The 21,573-nt window shown below is 45.1% G+C and overlaps 1 protein-coding gene across 3 annotated transcripts in view; it reads right to left on the bottom strand.

Annotated features, from left to right (window-relative positions):
- Positions 1-21,573, bottom strand: part of trip10a (thyroid hormone receptor interactor 10a) — a 130,068-nt gene that overhangs the window by 98,714 nt on the left and 9,781 nt on the right. Inside the window, exon 1 of one of the 3 annotated variants that reach the window (XM_059639886.1) lies at positions 3,832-3,950. The exons of the other annotated variants lie outside the window; for them this stretch is intronic. Within the exon in view, the coding sequence (XP_059495869.1) occupies positions 3,832-3,843 (12 nt within the window). The 5' untranslated portion in view covers positions 3,844-3,950. Of the gene's footprint in view, positions 1-3,831; positions 3,951-21,573 lie in introns of those variants that run through there. 3 annotated transcript variants of the gene reach the window in all.

The raw sequence follows: 21,573 nt of genomic DNA on the forward strand, positions 1-21,573 counted from the left end.
TGGAAAGACGAGTCAGTCTAGTCAGTTTTCAGACAATGAATGAAACAGCCAGAGGGGAGATGAAAATTAGGTTTGAAATGTCCTTGTTATAATCTGGGACACATCGATTGAAACAGCCGCACAAACAAGAGAATATTACAAGTGATCTATGTGAGCTAATACTGTAAAAGTCTCAGAACACACTCTTTAGAATGGCTCTAAAAGGTTGTGTTACGGCTATGGATGTGTCATTCGGAGAGCAATGAGAAACCACATTTCAGTATTTCAGTCACCCGAATACAAGTTAGGAATTGGAAGAGTTCCTACTTTCAAGTGCTATCTAACAATACTCTGCGAAAGTTAGCATGCACCTGGGCATAGGGCAGGATTAAAGTCGGTTACAGGTTGTCCCAGTCTGTAAAATCATGCACCATTGGCCATCAATGACCATTTGGGCAGAGCGAGAGAGTCAATAGTGATAACAGACTTCCAAGCTAATCAGCAATCAGTGTCTGAAGAGGTGAGAGGATTGATCACTGTTGAGCAGGGGTGCCAAGCCACAGACTAATGAAGAATTCATTGCCTTTCTACCACCAGAGACCTCAATGAGCCCGTGGGGAAATGCTGTGTCTGGAAGGTCATGGCCTTTCACACATGAAATCAGTTCATACAGGTGCGACTGGCCTTTGGCATTTCATATCTAATGTGGTGAGCTGCAGTGCTTTTGTCTAACCGAACCAACACTGAGGTAGACTGCAACAGAACACGTTCAAACAAGTTCTGATTGACGACCTCAAGCTGGAGGGGAGATTTCATCAGAATAGTGGACTTCAATCAGAGTTTAAATCTATTGGGCTAGTGGATTTCCCTGGATTTATAATGTTTCTCAGAAGATGTGGACACAGGGAGTTGTGTACAAGGTCAAGGATAAAGTTCAGATGAGACTGTCCTCTTTGATAGCCTGGTATCACAGGAGCAGTGCAACGGCACACAGCAGGTTGGAAATCGGCTGGGACCTGTAAAGCCACAGGATTGGGTGAGTCCTATATGCTAAGCTCTTGGTTACAGCAGCATCAACAGTGATGTAAAGGGACAGAGAGAGAGGGACGGAGGGAGAGAGAGAGAGAGGGAGAGAGGGAGGGAGGGAGGGAGGGAGCACGAGAGAGCAAGAGAGAGAGCGAGAGCGAGAGCGGTGCCAAGAAAATACTCAGTTCAGAGTTCAGTCTGATCCGGTGGTGGCCAGGACAGGAACAGACTCGTTCACTCTAATACTAACGTACACTCAAGCCTTCTCCCACTCTTCCTTAATTAACTGCATTGGTATGTAGTTTTCCATTTCCCCCTCCCTCGGGTGCTTCTTGTGAGAGTGACTCCTTTGACAGCATCTTCCAAACCTTTACCATCAAGAAGAACAAGGGCAACAGAAACATCAGGAACACCAATGTTTGCAATCTCCCTTCAGCCAAACACCAGCCTGACTGGAAACTATACTGATGGTGGTGGGTCAAACCTCCTTCCCTCCCAGCTTCCATGGACTGCAATGGCTCAGGAAGGCAGCCCACAAACATCTTTTCTCAGGTAATCAGGGATGGTCAGAAATGTCAAGCTGGCTTTCATAAGCTCACATCTTCGGATTTTAAAAAAAAGTATTTGTGGAAGCAAGTGGGGAGGGTGGACAGTAGAAACATATGAAACACGAGCAGTCGGCCATTCAGCTCCTTGAGAGAGCCCCACCATTCTAGAAAGGTCATGTTTGATCTATCCCAGGCTTCCATGTCTATTTTATCACAGGTCCTCATAGCCCTCAATTCCTAGATTTTGGAAATTATCATCAGCCTCCTCTTTCAGTGGTCTATCCACGATGACTCTCCATGATAAAGAACTCCAGAAATTCACGACCCCGCTGGGAGAAGAAATTTCTCCCCTATCTCAGTTTGAAATTAGTGTCCCCCTTATTCTGTAGCTATGCCCTAGTTTGAGATTCCCCTCGCTAGTGGAAACATCTTCTCAGCATCAATACTGTCAAGACCCTCCAGAATCTTGTATGGTTTTAAAAAAAGCAAGATTGCTCCTTATTCTTCTAAACTCTAATGAATAAAGACTAACCTGCTTAGTCACTCTTTGAAAGTCAACCTGTTCATCCCAGAAATCAACCCAGTAATTCTCTCTTGATCCTCGTCCAAAAACCCAGTACATTCTTTCTTAAATATGGGGACCTAAGTGGAAAATTGGGCAGGTCAGCCTGGACATATATGTTTTCTACTTAGATAACAAGGTGTAGAGCTGGAGGAACACAGCAGGCCAGGCAGCATCAGAGGAGCAGGAAAGCTGACGTTTTGGGTCTGGGCCCTTCTTCAGAAATGTTAGAATATGTTTTATACTGATGTAAGTTGCTACGCAACCCTAATTATATGACACAGCTGAAGGTGGCAGGGTTGATTCCCAAGCAAGAGGTCGGGGTAGGAGAATGGGCACCAAGAAACATTCACTTCAAAAGATTTCTGCAGTGCTTTGCAAAAAAAAGGGAAGGTGGTGAGATATGGGAGTGACAAGCACGAGGAAATGAGTGGCAATCCAATACGAGGGCAGTAGACAGTACAAGCAAATGTGTATCATCACTGCAAGCAGAAAGAAGCTGAAGATTTTGATGGAGAAGGACAGAGCAATTAACATCGAGCTGTTTAGAGGAGAATCTTCTGTACTGTATTTCAGCCTGACACCTTCACATCCTGTACTACCCATTGTCAAACACTCACTAATGGCCTACGAGTCGTATAATTAAAAACTTCAAAACCCCGCTGACAATGTGTTGCGAGCAACACCAGGTATTTATAGAATTCCCTTAATGTAATAAAACACCTGGGGATGTTTCGCAGGAATGTCAACAGACAGTGAGCTAAAAAAGGTGATACTGGAACACAGCAATAGCACAGAGCTTTGGCAGCATTGCAAGGATGGTGGAGGATGAGGCCAGGATTTGAGAGGAGGATCGTATGACAGAAACACCTCCGGCACCACAGTCGGATAACCTGAGCCACCAGCCACACCTCCAACTCTATCCTAGCGCTCAAACTAAGGCTTGTCAATATGAGTTGCAGATTCTTAATGAATCAAAAGTGACGATCCAGCCATTGGAATAACAGCATGTGAAGAATGGCTATTTGCTCACCATATAAGCACATGGATCACCAGAGCAGTAGGCCTTTCTGCCCCTCATGTCTGCACTGTCACTCAATAAGATCATGGCTGATCAGATTCTAACCTGAAATCCACATTTCCTCTCACCTGTGGTCCCCACCCAGCCAACGCATGACAACATTTCATTCCCTGACATTGACATGGTCCGGGCCACACAACTGTTCGTCAACTGAGTTGATCCAGAAGGGGCACTTGCTAACTTTACCCCAATTGCACTGCAGAGCAGTTTACTCTCTGAAGACGCACCTGCAAAAGATTTTACGAGGAGAGCTGTCCACATTTGTCCAGGGCTCGATTAGGAAATTATTCTCACGTTTGCCATCCAGGCTGCCCTCGTGTCTTTTCAAAGCTGAAAACCGGCGCCTTCCCCCAGCCACTGCCAAAGATATGCCCATCTGCACGCCTGCATTTCGCTGAATCATGGTTCAAATGATTCCCATTCATCTTGGCTCCACCGGAGCAGAGGGGAGGGAGGAGGATTGGGATACAGCTGGCTGCCCCCATCTGTTTCTGATTCGTGTCTGTGTTTCCTGGTTTGTGATCTGACTGCGCGGAGAAGCTGGACAGTGGCAGTGAGGGGTGGCGCGCTGCCACCACCGCCTCCCCGCCCACCACCCTTTACCCCTCCTGGAGTTGGATAAAACCCAAGCTTACCGCAACCAGCATTCTCTCTCAAAAGGATCATTTCAGGTCTCGCTCCCCCACCCCCCCACCAGGCTCTGCCATGATGAGGGTACCAGGAATTTGATAAACACAGTCAGAGAGGAGGGGGTGAGGGGTGGATGCATACAGAGTTAGAGAGAGACAGACAGACACAGGATAAAAAGGAGACAGACAGAGGGAAAGGGAAGGGGTTACCAGACCAAAAAATACACACACACGCGCGCGTGCGCGCGCGCACACACACACACACACACACACACACACACACACACACACACACACACACACACACACAATAAACTCGCCTGCCAGATTCATGCGGAATGGTCGTCATGGTAACGAGAAATTATGAAGAATAAATAAATATCACAAGAGTCAATTTGATGCATTCCAGCATCCAAGCAGTTTGGCTAACACCACAGACCTATTTATCAACCTATTTCAAATATTTCATCCTAAAGATTACAGACAGGCTCAATTTCCTCCAGCTTACTAAATGACCTGGAATTCCCAAGGGACTCGGCCTGTGCTGTGCAACATCTCAGCCAGGGCACCCCTGGGGTTTCATGGGCAGGAGAAAGGTTTAGAACTATCCCCAGAGATCAGGAGGGATGGGGTGGGGGGGAACGGTTTTTTTTTGGAAAAATCGAAATCAGCCAGCCCCCTGGGTGATCAGTATCTCTTGTTTTGGACTGTTCCTGTTTGGAAGATCATCTCACCGTTCCAGCGAATAAGCCCTCTGATAAAACCAGGGTCTGCATCATTTCCATCGCCCCAGCTCCTGGTGGTCTCAGTATAACCTGCAACCCAAACTCACCTGCTTCAGTAAGGGCATGGAAAGATCCAAGTAGGAGGAAAGGAGAAAAAACTGCCAATCACGAACGAGAGCGTTTTTCTTGGTAGTTGTTGTAGCAATCATAGAGCACAGAAACTAGCCCTTCAGTCCATCCAGTCCATGCCGACCACAATCCCAAACTAAACTAGTTCTCCCAGCCTGCACTTGGCCCACATCCCTCCAAACCTTTCCTATTCATGTTCTCATCCACATGTCTACTGATTAGCCAAAGGTAAACGGGAAGGGAGCTGTTCAGGATCACAGGGGGACAGGAGCGCAGGAGCACGAAGAGGTCACGCAGTCCCCTCAGTCTGATCTGCCGATCAGCAATATCACGACTGCTCTGTATCCTGACTCTTTAGTCATTTATGGGTTCAGCAATCCTTTCCAATCTTATCTAACACACACTGCCAGAATACAATGGCACCAAATCTGTCTTTCTCTCTCTCTCACTCACTCACACACACACACACACACAACACAATTTGGAGATAAAACAGGTGCGCGTTCACGGCTGCTGGGCCAACATCCTAAAAGTCTCGACAACAGAACAGGCCGCAGATGCTGGAAATCTGACATAAAAACCAACAAAAGCTATTCAACCAGTCAGGCAGCATTTGTAGCAAGAAACCACTCTGGCAAAAATGTCTCCCTCGATCGGAAATCTTAACTCTCTTCTCCACAGAAGAGAGCCTCTTTTGCGCTTGTTCCAGATTTTATTCTGGAACCGTTTCCCGGCCAACGGGGAATGTTCTCACTCTGAGAACCATGTTTTCCCTGCATAACCTGCAACAGACAAGAGTGACCTTGCTGTTTGCTACCTGTATCTGAAGGGTCATGGCTGAATAAACTGGGGACAATTGCCAAGACAGATGGTGACTACAAACGGACATTCCAGTGCATGTATTTTAACCGCTCAAAGTTGAGAGATAAGGAAAGAAATCATCGGAGGGGAATTCCAGGACTGGGTGTAGAAGATACGGCCCCAGTGCCCAGCCAATTTCACATGGTGCTCATCGCATAACGTAACAACGTAGGGTGATCACATTTACAAATGTTAAAAGTAGAACCCACTGGAAAGCTATGGGAAGGTGAGTGTCCATGAGGAGTGTCAAGCCAATGGCTGGAGGCTGAGGCAGGGCGGTTTAAAGTTACTGAGCTGCATAACACCACCTGCAGCAACGTATCTAGCCACGTGGCAACGTGATCCCATTCATCATTTTAAAAAGGGCTCATCAGCAACAGTGCCGGAAGGATGTGCCAACTCGCCTGCTGACGTCAGAAGGGGCTTTGAGGGAGAAGGGATCGTAGGAACAGGAATAGGCCACTCAGCCCCTCCAGCCTGCTCTGCTGTTCAGTGAGACCATGGCCTAATTCCACTTACCTCCCATATTCACTGATGTGTTTGCTTAATAAAAAAAGTTTCCATCTCAGATTTAAAATTAGCCACTGATCTAGCATCTACTGCCATTTATGGAAGAAGCACTCCAAACATCTACCAACCTGTGTGCGTAGAAGTGCTTCCGAAGATCTCTCCTGAACACTGCTCCCTCGTTCTAAATCCCCAACCAGCGGAAATTGTTTATTCTGATCTGCCCAGTCTTTTCCTGTTAACCGTTGGAAGACTTTGATCAGATCAATCCCTTCACCTTCTGAATTTGAGAGAAAACAGGTCTAATTCATATAATGTCTCCCTATAACTTAACCCCTGAAGACCGGGTATCATCCTTGTAAACCTACATTGTACTTCCTCCAAGATCAATCTAACCTTCCTAATGTGTGATCCCAGATCTGCTCACAGTATTGCAAGTGGTGTCCAACCAGGGTTTTGTATGATTGCAGCATAACTTCTGCATCCTTGTACTCCAGTCCAATACATATAAAGGTCCACTGCATTAACTTGCTGATGAAGGGTCTAGGCCCGAAACGTCAGCTTTTGTGCTCCTGAGATGCTGCTTGGCCTGCTGTGTTCATCCAGCCTCACATTTTATTATCTTGGATTATTTTCTGTGCCAGTTTGTGACATTTTAAAGACCTAAGCACCCAAACCCCCAAGTCTCTTTGGCCATCCACTGCACTCAACGTCACACCATCCAGAAAGTATCTTGATGGATCCTTTCTCAGCCCAAAATGCATCAACTCTCACTTGCTCACATTGAACACCATCTGCCACAGTGCTGCCCATTCACCTGGTCTATCAATACCTCTTTGTAATTTTATGCTGTTACTATGGTCTGCTCAGGAATACTGCAAGGGTTTGTACAGGAAAAGGAGGGCAAAATTTTACATAAATCTCTTCTCAACACCACCCACCCCCCCAAAAAGAGACCCAGTTTATATTTGGCACAGAAATGAAAAAGTTTTAAAAGTGTCGGGGTTTCATCTACTTTTAGGAAGTTGTTGAGACTCGGGGATATTTAATGCAAAACTGGAAGGATTGATCATTCCAGGAAAAGAGAATATTTCACCCATTCCAGAAACATGAGAAATACACTGGCGGAACATTTTGGCTGATAACACTCTCTTTAGGAAAGTTGACGTTCCACTCTATCCAGGGATTAAAGTACATCACCTAGGCTAGCACTGAAAGTGCAGGACCGGGAGGAATGGTATTCTACCTTCGGGTGAAAACTTAAACTGATTACACATCATCTCTCTCAGATAAACGGGAAAGATCCTATGGCATGACTGTGCGTTCTGGGCCAATATTTAGCTCAACCCAGTTGAGAAATGGGTAATTGTTGTTTACGGAGCCTACAATGCACCTTGACTGCGCTTCAACTTCTTAATTAGCTGTAAAGAGCTTTGGGACAAACTTATATAATTACAGAGATAACAAGGTGTAGAGTGGGATGAACACAGCAGGAAGGTTTCCTGCTCCTCTGATGCTGCTTGGCCTGCTGTGTTCAACCAGCTCTACACTGTGTTATCTCAGATTCTCCAGCATCTGCAGTTCCTACCAGCTCTCATATAATTCCAAGCACTTTTAATTGTTTGTTGTCTCACATAATCAATACCCTCAATGAACGATCACAGCGAGAGGCAAAGCAATGCAGCCAGCAAACTCTGGGCGATCATTCTGCGTTGACACCAATGTATTGGCGGGACAGGATAATGCAAGTGGTTTTGTTGCCCGTCAGGTATTTCCCTTAAGAGTGGCAGCTGTCCAACTGGAAAACAACCTCTGGCAACTCAAACCATTTTGATCATCAGAAGTCACACGACCCCAGGTTATAGTCCCGTAGGTTTATTGGAAATCATAAGGTTTCGGAGTTTCAAATAAATCTGTTGGACCATAACCTGGTGTCATGTGGCTTCTGAATTTGTCCAGCCCAGTACAACACCGGCATCTCCACACCATATTTTGATTGTAAACAAAGGTACACTTGGTGCTGACAGTTTCTGCTGTGTACACAAGCATCACTTCTCATTTTGCTGCAGCACATCACTGGCAATGCTCCAGAGTCTTAAGGGAGACACAAGTGCTAACGACTCATATTTCACAAATGTTTATCCACACTGCGTTATGAATTGAAGATTTCATAACCAGAGAGAGACAGGGAGCGAGGGGGAGTGTGACTGAGGGCAAGAGTGCTTTTCTATGATGCACACTGTATCTGGTCTATACTTCAGATTGTTACATGTAATTGTCAGTAGAAAGACTGTGAAAGGCCAACAGGTTTCTCCTCCCTTGCCTATCCTGCAGGCTAATTGGTTTAATGTCCCCTCTGCCCAAAGTGCCCAACACATCAATGCCTGTGTGCAAGAGTGGACCTGAATGGGTAGAAATGTCAGTTGTACCCATTGCTTGCCCCAGTTAAGATGCATTGCCAATGCCCAAGTGGAAACCTTTACTAGAGCCAATCCAGGACAATTACAGCTGTTGGCTCAAGCCAATGCTGGCCAAGAAACTGACCTCAAAGGCTTCACATGGAGCGATAAGCCAGCAGCAGATGTCAACACGTGTAGCCAACTTTACTGCCATCCTCCTATAAAACACACAACTGGTGGCTACCGCACCAAGTCCTGCGAGGTGGATGGACCTAGGGCATAGACCAGCCACAGTCTCACTGGGCAATGGAGCAGGTTCAAAGGCTTAAGTGACCTCCCCTTCCTCCTGTGTTCCAATGGCTCTGGGTGACACTTCTGCCTTACCACTGACTTGTAATGTCATACGACAGCAGGAGTGGCTGGATGAACAGGCTCCAAAATCTGCAGATAATGGTCTTTCTGTTAGATATGTGCCATTAACTGTAAATGCAGTGCATTAACAGTGGAGGGGCGGTGAGCTCAACAAGTCAGAACAGTGGGGGGGAAAAAAAGGCACTCCCAAGATAAATCCCTGAACTCAGTAAGCATTTGGAAACATCTAATACTAACTGCTTCAAAATCAAAAGGAGAGACTGTTAAAATAGGGCTCAATATTTGAACTGCTTTAATTCCAGTGTCTTGTGCATTCCCAACGCCAATTGCTCCACCATAGGTGACGTTCAGCCCACAAGCTCGGAAATTCCTGCCATGCAGATCTCTGCCTCTGCTCTTCACATTCCTGCTTTAAGACTCACAAAATGTACCTATCTGCCCAAGCTTTTAACCACATTCCAAACTACTGCACGTCTACACTGTTATTTATGCTTTGCTTTAAAATGCTCTTGTGAAGCAATCCGGGATGTTAAGCAGTGTGGGATGTTTCATTTCGTTGCATGAAACACGCTTCAAAAATAGAAAAGTGGCTGTTGATGTCAAACTGATTGAGTTAGACATTTGAATGAATAGCTCTGGATGGATCAAATTTCTTTTGTAGTTTTTGCCTCAACATGACCTGACTTGCGATTAATGTTAAGCACAATCTCCTTGTAGAGGAATGAATACAAGATATATATATATGAAATAAACACACACATTTGCATTCCAGGAAGAATTAGTTACACGCACCAGACAACCACACTTTCCAGATGGGAGCAGACATTGACAATAAGCAACCAGTCAGCACTGGGCCAGTTGCTCCCAAGGCCGAGAGATGAGTCAATCAATCTCAGTAAAGTGCAAAACAGAAACCACAACTTGAGAGTCTCAGAGTCTCCCAGGAGTTTGGAATGGGAGGGAGTGTTTGAGTGTGAATATTGGACAATAACCAGGCTGAGCTTGCCATAAATACTGGTCAGGACACCAGCAAGATTCCCTTAAATGGTACTGCAGGATTTGTAAGCTCCTCCAGAAGACAAGGATAGGGCCTCATTCTCCGTGAAAGAGGAGCTAAGACAGTGCTCCTTCAGTACAGTACAGAGGCACCAGTTGAAATTATGTGCTGGAGTAAGGATTGAACTTACAACAGTGAACAGAGGTCACTGGCAACAGTGTCAATCTGCCAGTTCAAACTAATATGCCAAAATGGGATCATTTGTCTGCAGTCCGATTCTGGGTTATCAGCCAGTTAATTCTTCTTTCTCACATAACACAGCACTACAAACCTCAAAAATAATTACAAGCCAGTGAGTGTACACCAGCCAATATAACGATAACTGATGGCACCAGCTCACCTCAAACAATGAACATGTACATTGTCTGATTAGTTAACCGGTCAAGTCTTGAGCCAACAAAAAAAAAATTGCAGCTTCCTGGAAATCAGAAACAACAACTCCAGTGGGTGCCAGCTGTGGAGATGATCAACAAGTTCAGCAAAGACTCGCATTTATATAGCGCCTTCAATGACCCCAGGGCATCCTAAAGTGCTTCTTAGCCAATGAAGTGCTTTCAAAACGCAAGCACTGATTCCACCGCAGTCAAAGTGAGCACTGCAAACTCTCCCAAGCGGCAATGTGATAATGGCCAGAAAGACAATCCATTTGTTTCTGGTGATATAATTGAGAGATAAACATTTGCAAGGAGCCTGGATCTGCCCCTGAAAGCACTAGAACCTGCAAGGCAATAGACCAGGAGCTGGTAAGTGGGATTAGAATGGCTGGACAATTTATTCAGCCATTGCACACACAATTCTGCGTTGTAACATTTCAATTGCTCTTTAAGGAAGAGGTGATCACTCACGGACCCTTACTTAGTGCTAAACAGCCATAGCACTGACAGCACCGAAGCAAACAAAGGCTCACCTGATTAAGGCATGCAAAGTGTCCCAGGAAGCTGAGTGCCAGCAGAGACCAATAGGCTGAATGGCCTGTGTTCTTAAGTACAACAGCAGATTCAAGCTTCAAGTTGTAGCAACTTAAACGAACACGTGTTAATAGATATACAGTACAACAGAATGATCCAACGAGAAGGATCTTGCTAACTGACCGCCCAGTATCCACAGACTGAATGAAAAAAAAATACTTGTGGCGTTCTAAAAGCTGAGAGATCACCACAGTCCCAGTGGGAGCACACAAGAGGAGAGGTCTGGATGGAAACCAAACTCCCAGAAACTCCAACATTATGCTCCCAGTTCAGAGGTCACACTGACTAAGCTCTTTTGGCTGGGGGTGGGGAGGGCGGGGCAGAATTATTTTCATTCAGGATGCAAGGTTGAACTGAAACTGTTGTGTACACACTTGGTGATATTGAAATTCCTTGTCTTGAGTTGGGGAAGAGTATTAACGGTGTGTCCATTTATCCTCAAACTCCAATTAGTATCAGAAAAGTATCGATTTTAACGCAAGAGTTTGAAGAACTTTTGGTGCTTATTAGGAGTGCGCTGTCTTTTTAAGCCTGTGTCAAGGAGTTGGTCCCTTCATGGAGATCTGAATCAAAAAACCCTCGAGTGGCTCCCTGCCTTTTGTTTATTGTGCAATTTAAACTTAAGTAACAAATCAGAATTGAAAGCTAGTCCAAATAACGCTGACCATGAAACTATGATTATTGTTAAAAAAATCCATTTGGTTCACTGATGTCCTTTAGGGAGGGAATCTGCCATCCATATCCATTTTGACCTACATTTGACTCCAGACCCTAGCAATGGGGCTTGCTCTCAAACACCGCCGAAATGACTTCAGAAAGTATCTTAAGGATGAGTAGCAAATGCTAGAAGTAACAAAGAATGAATGAAAACACTCATACTAAACGCATTAAAATTGTCCTAAATCGACTCACAGAAGAATCTTCCAGCCAACGATCCTTAAGAGTCACTGGAATGTGACCAAAAGTTTGTTATAAGAGGTAGGTTTGGAGGAGCATCTGAATGGACGAGGGAGAGAGATAAATAGGCAGAAAGGTTAGAGAATAGAATTCCAGAGTAGGACACGTGTGCATCCAAATCATCCTCAAGAACCTCTCCAACTCTGGTATCCTCCATCTCACAAACCCAGTCCACTCTCACCTCCGTAATACTGCTCATCTTGAAGATACTAACTTGTGTTAGATACATTGCAAAAGTTTTGATTGCATGACACTTAAGGATTTTTGCAAATGTTTTCTCATTGCCTTATAAATACAGCCCAACACCTCACTGCAGCTCAACATATCAGCCTGTGTAAAATGCCATCTTTGTTGGAAAAAGATTACCTCGGTTAAAGGGCAGTTCTGTTTCTAGTGAGCATTTTATCTGTTGCAAAGGCACTAGCAGAAAGACACACCCATAGTTTCAGTCCTGCTCCATTGGAAAATGCAGACACTGAGTCAGTTCAAGTCATTTTTCTAAATTTAGAGGATATGATTTTAAATCTATCTCAGAGGCTCTTTGATTACTTCTGGTATCTATTGATAGCTGCGGAGACATTGATGTCAGTTGAAATTTTCTTCCAGCAGCAGCTTGTTTGAATTGAACAAATACCGGAACATTCCTCATTTTATTAAATGCTTCCAAACAGGAAAAGATAATTGTCAGTCGTCATTCATGTGCATTATGCATTCTGTTTTCACAATACATCTTTCTTGAGAAATATCACTTGAAGTTTATTTGGTTTTTTAAAAATGTCACTTTATTCCCAGGCCAAGTGTACTTTGCACATCTTTCTGGGGGGAGCACGCAGCGGGTCTGTATCGTGGCGAAGTGGACCGGGAGGAGCGTGCAGTGGGTTGGCATCACGGCAAAGCGGACTGGGAGGACCATGCAGCAGGTCGGCATTGCGGTCAGGGAGGAGTGCGCAGCGGATTGACATCGCGGCGAGGCAGTTGGGGAAGAGCACACAGTGGGTTGGCATCGCGGCAAAGCAGGCATGTGTAAGCAAGGCAGCAGCAGAGATAAAAACCAGTGGCAGAGAGTCCCTTGAACAGGTCTACCCATTGAGCCAAAGTGTGAAATCCCAGGAAAACAAGTAGGTGACTGGTTGATATTGTTTTCATTTCTCTTCTGATTGAAACCACTTGGCCAATCAGAAGAGAGATCATTAAAGCAGAACAGTGGAGTTAGAAATTTCATTCAAAATATTTGACATCCCAATTAATTAATTAAATGGAATAGAAATGGCTGGGCAGATGATGTGTTGCAGCTGTAATGTGTGGGAACTGGGGCATTCCATGGGGCCTACATCTACAGGAAACTTTGAATATTCAAGGAAGCATGGCTCAGAGCTGATGAGCTGTAGTCCAAACAGCAGACAGTATAACACGTCAGCGAGGGGGAAAGAGTTTCAGAGTGAAGTCACAGTCCTCAGAACATTTACATCATATTTGGTCAGGGGACAGGTGGCGTTATTGTGAGCAAGGCAGGTAGTTAGGATGCAGAATAGGCTTCGGAGGACCTTCAACCAGTTCCCGTGTCCAGCAAGTAGGAGGTTTGCACTCCTGATGTGGGCAGGTTGTGAACACAGCCCAGTCCATCCGGCAGGCCAAAAGTTCCGTCCATCGACTCCAAGTCCCTCCCACCCAAGTGTAATCGCTTCCAACCCCCCTCTGACAGGCAGAAGATACAGAAGCTTAAACACACGCTGCAACAGCTTCAAGAACAGCTTTGTTCCCGCTGTTATTAAACCGATGAACGCACCTCTCTTCATTTCAAATTGATCCTGCTCCTTGTGCACCTTCTCTGCAGCCCGTAACATTGAATAGAGTGGGGAATACAGTCACAACATGATCCTTGAATGGGATGATCTGCATGTGTTGCTCACAAAACAAAACGCCTCACTGTACGTAGATACACGTGACAGGAATAAATCAAATCAAATCAGATCAAAACAGGTACAAACTGCAGTGCGGACAACCAAACTAACCACAGCACCATGGCATGGGGCTCCATTGAATTATCAGGAGAAAAGGGACACACAGTAGTAATGGGGGACAGCATCGTTAGGGGACTAAATTGTTGGGCTGAAGGGCCTCTTTCCACTGTAGGGATTGTATGATTCTAAGACTAGTATTGTTCCCGAAAGCAAAGACAGAGAGTGCCAAAGCTGTATTGTCTACCTGGTGCCAAGGGTCAGGGCATCTCTCCTGGGCTGGGCAGTAATTTGGAGTGAGGCGAGAAAGATCCAATTCTCACGATCCACATAGGCACCGACAGCACAGGTCGGATCAGGAAAGAGGTTCTGCTGAGGATTACGAGCAGCCGCAGGCTAAATTATAACGTGGAACCACAAAGCTAACAAGCTAAGGATTCCTACCTGAGCCATGCACAAGTTATGTACAGTAAACAAGATCAGAGTAGACAAATGTGTGGCTCAGTCACCGGTGAGAGAGAAACAGGTTCCGATTCATAGAACATTGGGACTGGTAGCAGCGAAAAAAAAGAGAAAGAGCTGTTCTAGTGGAATAGGCCTCATTTGGACCATATCAATGGCAGGGGCTGGTGAATTAGGTAATAGCTAGAGCTCCAAACGAATTAGTTCTGTGAGGAGAGGGTGGGTCAGTTGAAGGCAACTTTGAAAAATCGAAGAATCAAGACAGCAGAGGTACAGGGTGAATGAGCATTAAAATCTGACATGAAAGGGCAGAATATATAAGCAGAAGAGCGGCTGGAGAAATTGCAGCCAGAATAAACAATAAACGGTTAAAAAGTCAAATCATGAGGATCTTTAATTGAATGCACACAGCGTTTGTAACAAAGATGGATAAGTCGATGGCATAAATCGAATATGACTGGATATCATCGCAGAGATAGAGCTGCAGGATTAACATGATTCAACGATACTCAACACTATGGATCAACAGGCAAAAAGGAAAAGGAGGATGGCCAGCACTAGTAATAAAGGATATATCACTACAGGGGTCAGCAGTGAGATCAGCGAAATAGATCGTGGCGTCAGGAATCATGGGCAATCACGAAAGCATGCTAATGGGTTAACACGGTGTAGAGCTGGATGAACACAGCAGGCCAAGCAGCATCATAGGAGTGGGAAAGTTGACATTTCGGGCCTAGACTCTTCTTCAGAGAGAAAAAAAAAATTTCTGAAGGAGGGTCTAGGCCTGAAACGTCAGCCTTCCTGCTCGGCCTGCTGTGTTCATCCAGCTCTACACCTTGTTATCTCAGATTCTCCAGCATCTGCAGTTCCTACTATCTCTGAAGCATGTTATGGTGGGAGTCACCCATAAGCCCCGAAGTGCTGCCTAACTGTCGGACAAAGTATAGACCAGGAAATGATGGAGGGGTGCACAGTAGCTGTCATGAGTGCTTGTCGTCTGCATGTTGAGTGGAAAATACAGGAGGGGGCAAGGGTCACATGGAAGATGAATTTGTACAGAGCATGCGGTAGCATATGGTGGCTCAGTGGGTAGCACTGCTGCCTCACAGCGTCAGGGACCTGGGTTCGATTCCACCCTCAGGTGAAAATTCCACATACGGTCACATTCTCCGTGTATCTGCGTGGGTTTCCTCAGGGTGCTCCGGTTTCCTCCCAACATCCAAGGATGTGCGGGTTTGAGTGGGTTGGCCATGCTAAATCACCCCATAGCATCTAGGGATCCCACACTGTCGGGATTCTATGATGATGGTTTCTCAGAGCAGTATATGACACTGCAATTACTTTAGATTGAGTAATGTGGTAGGATTCATAACAGATCTGATCATTATGGAGCCTCTAGTGGGTGGTGATCACTATTGCTATTTAAATTCCTTGTGTGCTCTCTCCTCTACTCCCTCTCAATCCTTCCTCTAACCCAACCCTCTACCCATGAAGTCATCTGTTCTGGACTGAGTTTTTTTACACCTTTCTTAGTCATTTCGGTCATTTAGATTCCACCTCCTGGAATTCCCTGCCTAACTCCCGCCATCCTGGCCCGTCCACGCTGTATGAGAAATATACTTCACCAGATCACTCCACTGCTTTTTGAAAAACACCAAGGGATTTTTTTTAAACTTCCATCTCAAGAGACCACAGTTTAACATACCAGCTGAGAGACAGCACCGCTAACTATGCACCGCTCTCTCATGACCCCACGGTGAGTGCAAGCCTAGATTTCTGTGCTGACGTTCCTGTGCTCTTGATGCATTCTGACAGCTTCAGCTCAGCTCTCAGACACCAAACGATCAGAAAAGCCAAGGCCAACGCATTTGAAAATCTGGGGTAAAGACTGTCACAAGCCCAGGCCTCTTCAAACACTGAGGCAGGAAAATCACCTCCATGTCTTTTCTCTCTTGTAGGCATTGCATCTGAGCTGAGTCAATGCTGCTTCACTTAAATATTATCCCAATGATAATTTATTTCGATCTGGTTGAGTAGGAAAATAACCAAACTGTAACGACCCTGAAGAAATTACACATAGGCCACTCTTTACATGATGAATATGCATTTATGTAGCACCTCTGGCACCATTAAACAACTGTAGATACTTCACAGAAGCACTAATTAGCACACAGAATTTGACAGTGAGCCACGTATGATGATATCGAGGAGGATAAGATCAAAAGGCAAATTTAAGGGAGTGTCTTAATTAAATGCCAGAGATGTTTAGGGAGGGAATTCCAGATCTTAGGGCCCAGGCAGCTCAAGGTACAGCCAGAAATGGTGAAGCAGTTAAATTTGGGGACAACAGCACACAGAATGGAATGACAGCACAGTGCAAAGTCAATTGTTTCACCATGCTTTGAGACAAGAGTAAAAAGAATCAAATTCAAAATTTTCCAAAGGAATTCAGTGGGTCAGGCAGCACCTGTGGAGAGAGAGCACAGGAACAGGCCATTCGGCCCACAATGCTGTGCTGAGCATGATACCAAAATAAACTAATCTCTTCTGTCTGCTCTTGGTCTGTGTCGCTCCATACCTTGCGTATTCATGTGCTTGTCTAAAAGACCATTTCTTATCTGCTACCACCACCCCTTGCAGCACAGTCCAGGCTCCTACCTCTCTGTGTAAAAAAACTTGCCCCCCTCTCACCTTAAATGCATGTCCCCTAGTATTCGACATTTCAGCTCTGGGGGATAAAAGATTACGGCCATCAACCCTATCTATGCATCTCATAATTTTATCGACTTCTATCACATCTCCCTCAGCCTCTGCCACTCCAGAGAAAACAACCCAAGTTTTCCAGCCTCTCCTTAGAGCTCCAGCATCCTGTGGTTCTGAAGAGAAATCACTTAGTTCCGCTTTCTCTTTCCACAAAATGCAGGCAGTCCTGTTGAGTTTCTCCAGCAATTTCTGTTTTTGTTTCAGATCTCCAGCGCCCGCAATTCTTTGTTTTATTTTATGTGAACAAAAAGCAATGTTGCCTCAGGAGTCCCAACATTGAGCCTTGGAGGATGAAGACTGGAGCTTAGCTGGTTAACTCCTCTCACAGAACAAGCCTGGCTCTGCGGGCTTTGGCAGCAATGGAATAAAGACTGTGAGCCTCCACCACAACAGGCACCTTTAGGCACAGTCACCTCTGGCTGCTCGACAGGCAGTAACATACAGGTGGCTGCAACGACAGCATCTGAACTCCTGCCTGCGGCCCGAATATGGTGCAAAATGCTGTTTTATTGAGGAGGAGCACCCAAAATATGGAGTCTCCATCAGAACAGGAAATTACAGCAAAAGGGACCGGTCAGGCACACTACACTCATCAAGCATTACTTCATTAAAGAAAATGCAGCGCAGGAACTCGGCGGGGGGGGGGGGGGGGGGTTCAAAAGTTGTGAAACGTGGTTCTGGAGTGGGCGAAGAGGACGTTGACGCAATGGAGAAAGTTCTCAGGGTGGGGAAGGAAGAAAGACGGCGAGTGAATATCCTCAAGAAAAGGCAACAACGGTCACATTCAATAACATGAGAGTTTGCTGAAGGAGGCGACTGAAGGAAGGTCAGAGGCGATAAGCCAAGAGCAAGAATGAATGATGTTGGACAATTTAATATTGAAAAGGGGAAGCGACTGAAGAGGATAGCACAAGACTGCAAAGCTTGGAGAATTGAGCAAGAGGCTCATAACCACACAGCATTTAGCTGAAGCAAGTAAATTTAGAGTCTAAAATGGACAGCTGTGTCTTTCTAAACCAAGATATTCTAGAACCCTCACATAAGGAATACAGTGCTTCTCAGACACAAAAAAAGGCTTGCTTTTGGAAGTTACTTTTGCATTGTGTAAAATGTGCCGAAAACAAAACAGGCACAAAATCACAGTGGCTCAGGTAGCATCCATGGAGAGAACGAGAGAGAGACAGAGAGAGAACGGCCAGCAAGAGGTTAAAAACTTTTGAAGCAAACTGTAGTCAGTTTTGCTTTGTCGGCAAAGACAGCAGCCAATTTGCGCATAGCAAGGTCTTGCAAATTGCTAGCGATTAATGATTGGTTAAACAGTTCAACGGAGGAATAGATATTTGCCAGGACAGAGGGAGAACTCCCTTTCCCTTGGAAAAGTGTGAACAAGATCTTTTATCTACACCAGAAAAACTGGTTTGGGTCTTTACTTGAGATAACAAGGTGTGGAGTAGGGTGAACACAGCAGGCCAAGCAGCATCAGAGGAGCAGGAAAGCTGATATTTCAGTTCTCATTTGAAACATGGTGCAGTGGCAGTGGCAGGGCAGCATTCTCTCAGTACTGCACTGAAATACTTCTGTGCTTAAAACCTCTGCAGTTGAATTCAAGCCCTAACCATTTGATTTCAGCCAGGGAGGTCATGAAACTCAATACAGGAGCCTCAAAAGCTGCAGCCAATCTATGTCACCTCAAACAAGGGAAAGGCTGTGACAATGTGTCTTCTTGGACAGTAATCAGGCAGGATGTCTGCGCTGTTACACTTCTGCTTCACCTAGAACCCATTTCCTGGAGCCTCCAATGCCTGTAACCCACTTATCCCAAAAGGAACCATAGCTACTTAATGGAATATATAAACACAAGCTGCTTGCTGATGCTTATCGACAATAACGTCAATCACTCTTTAACAATATCAACGATCTGGCTATACCATTATTGATTATTAAATCTCCCAGCTCTTTTTATTTTACAATTTGAAAGGGACTGATAAAATGAGTGATTATCCCACTTTGATAAACGATGAATTGAAGGGTTAAGAAACGAATCGAGGTTGTTCAGGTTTTGGGGCTCAAGCAAAGATCATTCATTATTCTACTGAAACCTCCAGCTAATTTGTAGAAACGTCATCTGAGATAAAGCAGTCCGCTTGTTTGGCACCACACCCATAAGCTTCCACCCCCTTGACCACCGACGCTCAGTAGCAGCAGTGTGTACTATCTATGAAGTGCACTGCAGAAATTCACCAAAGATCCTTAAACAACACTTTCCAACCCACGGCCACTTCCATCCAGAAGATGAGGGCAGCAGGTATATGAGAACACCATCCCCTGCAAGATCCCCTCCAAGTCACTCACCATCCCGACTTGGAAGTACATTGTCGTTCCTTCAGCGTCGCTAGGTCAAAATTCTGAACTTCCCTCCCTAGCGCCATTGTGAGTCTACCTACATGGAGAGGAACAGTTCAAGAAGGCAGCTCACCACCACCTTCTAGGGATGGGCAAGAAATACTGGCCCATCAAGTGATGCACAAGTCCCACAAATTAACAAAATTAAACCAAACCCCGCACCAAAGGGCTGCTTCTTAAAGTGAATGCCCCTTCTCTCCATGTCCCCTACCAATTTAGTTCTGTGCCTCACTGTGCAAGCTAATTAGCTATCAATGCTTTCAATTTGTTTTGAGCAGCAAGCATCAGAATGTGAAACTTGATCTGAACGTCTCTCTTCCTTGCCTCTTTCCTTATTAGATTTTCAACTGAAGAGAAATTCCATTTTGGGGAACAGGGATGTAGAGGGAGGAAAAAGAAAAGAATTACAACTTATCGGCACTTTCGACGATCCCATTTGCAAATTTAACTGCAGGACACAGGATGTGATGAGTTGCAGGGGGGTGCCGGTAAGGCTATATAGCTGCGGGACCATGCCAGCCACAGTTAGCAGGCACCAATGATTGCTGTTAATCTCAGGACAATGGACTTGGCAGAAAGTGCAGGGACAGGATGTTCCTGCAGGCGAGTTGTGACACGCCTCGTGATCGGAGGAACAGACATATGGAGAATGGATAAGGAACCTTTGCGGCTGGATCATGTTATGAAATTCCGCAAAGTGACTGTGAATACGTTGGGCCCATTATTGCTTCCAATCTAACACCCTTTCTGGATATTCCAAATGAAACATGGATCCTCACAGTAAGGGCCATGAAACACCAAAGAGGCTAAAGCTCTTTCTCCAGAGAAGTCTGAAGCGTGATCTGATTTACAAGTCTGAAAGCATAGATGTGGAAAACATAAGAAACAGGAGCAAAGGCAAGTTATTCAACTTTTCAAGCCTGCCCCATCATTCAACATGTTCATAACTGATCTGCCTCAGGTCTCAATTCCTCTTTCACATCAGCTCATCATAGCCATCAATTCCCTGATAAACAGATAAATAGAAAGCGGGACATAACATCAGGGCTTCGTCGGAGGCTCACTGATGATGTTACCTAGAATGGTGACGAAACGTCTGAAAACTAACTTTCCAGCTCAGCGAGCAAACTCGCATCCAGAACCTCAACCTGAGCTACAAATCTTCTCAAAGCTCGCTAATTCCCTGATATTTAATTCAAAAGCCTCTCCAGGACAGAGAGTTCTAAGCATTCATTACTCTCTGGGACAAGAAATTACTTCACAGCTCATTTTTAAATGTTTCCTTACTTTGTAACTATATTTCTGAGTTCAAGATTCTACCATTAGTGCCAACGTCTTAACATTTAGCCTGCCAACCTCCCTCAGGATCTGAGGTAACAAGGTGTGGAGCTGGATGAACACTGCAGGCCAAGCAGCATCAGAGGAGCAGGAAGGCTGATGTTTCGGGCCTAGACTCTTCTTCAGAAGACCCTTTTTCTGAAGTAGGGTCTAGGCCCGAAACGTCAGCCTTCCTGCTCCTCTGATGCTGCTTGGCCTGCAGTGTTCATCCAGCTCCACACCTTGTTATCACAGATTCTCCAGCATCTGCAGTTCCTACTATCCCCTCAGGATCTTGTTTGTTTCAATATGATTAGCCTTAATTCTTCTAAACTCTAATGAATGAAGTCCTGTCTAGCTGTTCTTGTTAAGTCAATTCTTCCATCTCAGGAACAGACCCAATAAAATCTCTTTTGAACTATGTCCAATGCCAATACATTCTGTCTCAAATGCAGGGTCGAAACTATACCCAACACTCCTCATGCAGTCTCATCAACAATGAGCACAGTTGTAACAGGACTTCCCTAGTTTTAAGCTTCACCCCAGAACAAAAAAAAGCCAAAATTCTACTCAGAGATACTAAGAACCGCCGACGCTACAGTCAGAGACAACAGTGTGGAGCTGGATGAACACAGCAGGCCAGGCAGCATCAGAGGAGCAGGAAAGCTGACAGCTCGGATCGGGACCCCTCTATTAAAATTCTACTTGCCTTCTTAAGTACTTGCTGCATATCAAACAATTAAATCGAAGAATCATATAATACAGAAGATGCTCTTCAGTCCATCAAGTCTGTCCTGCCAAGAACATGCTAACACCTACAATAGCACCATTCTTCCACACTAGACTCAAAGCCTTGATGTGTTATAAAAG

This window comes from Stegostoma tigrinum, chromosome 35, assembly GCF_030684315.1.
Source record: "Stegostoma tigrinum isolate sSteTig4 chromosome 35, sSteTig4.hap1, whole genome shotgun sequence".
Classification (NCBI taxonomy): Eukaryota; Metazoa; Chordata; class Chondrichthyes; order Orectolobiformes; family Stegostomatidae; genus Stegostoma; species Stegostoma tigrinum.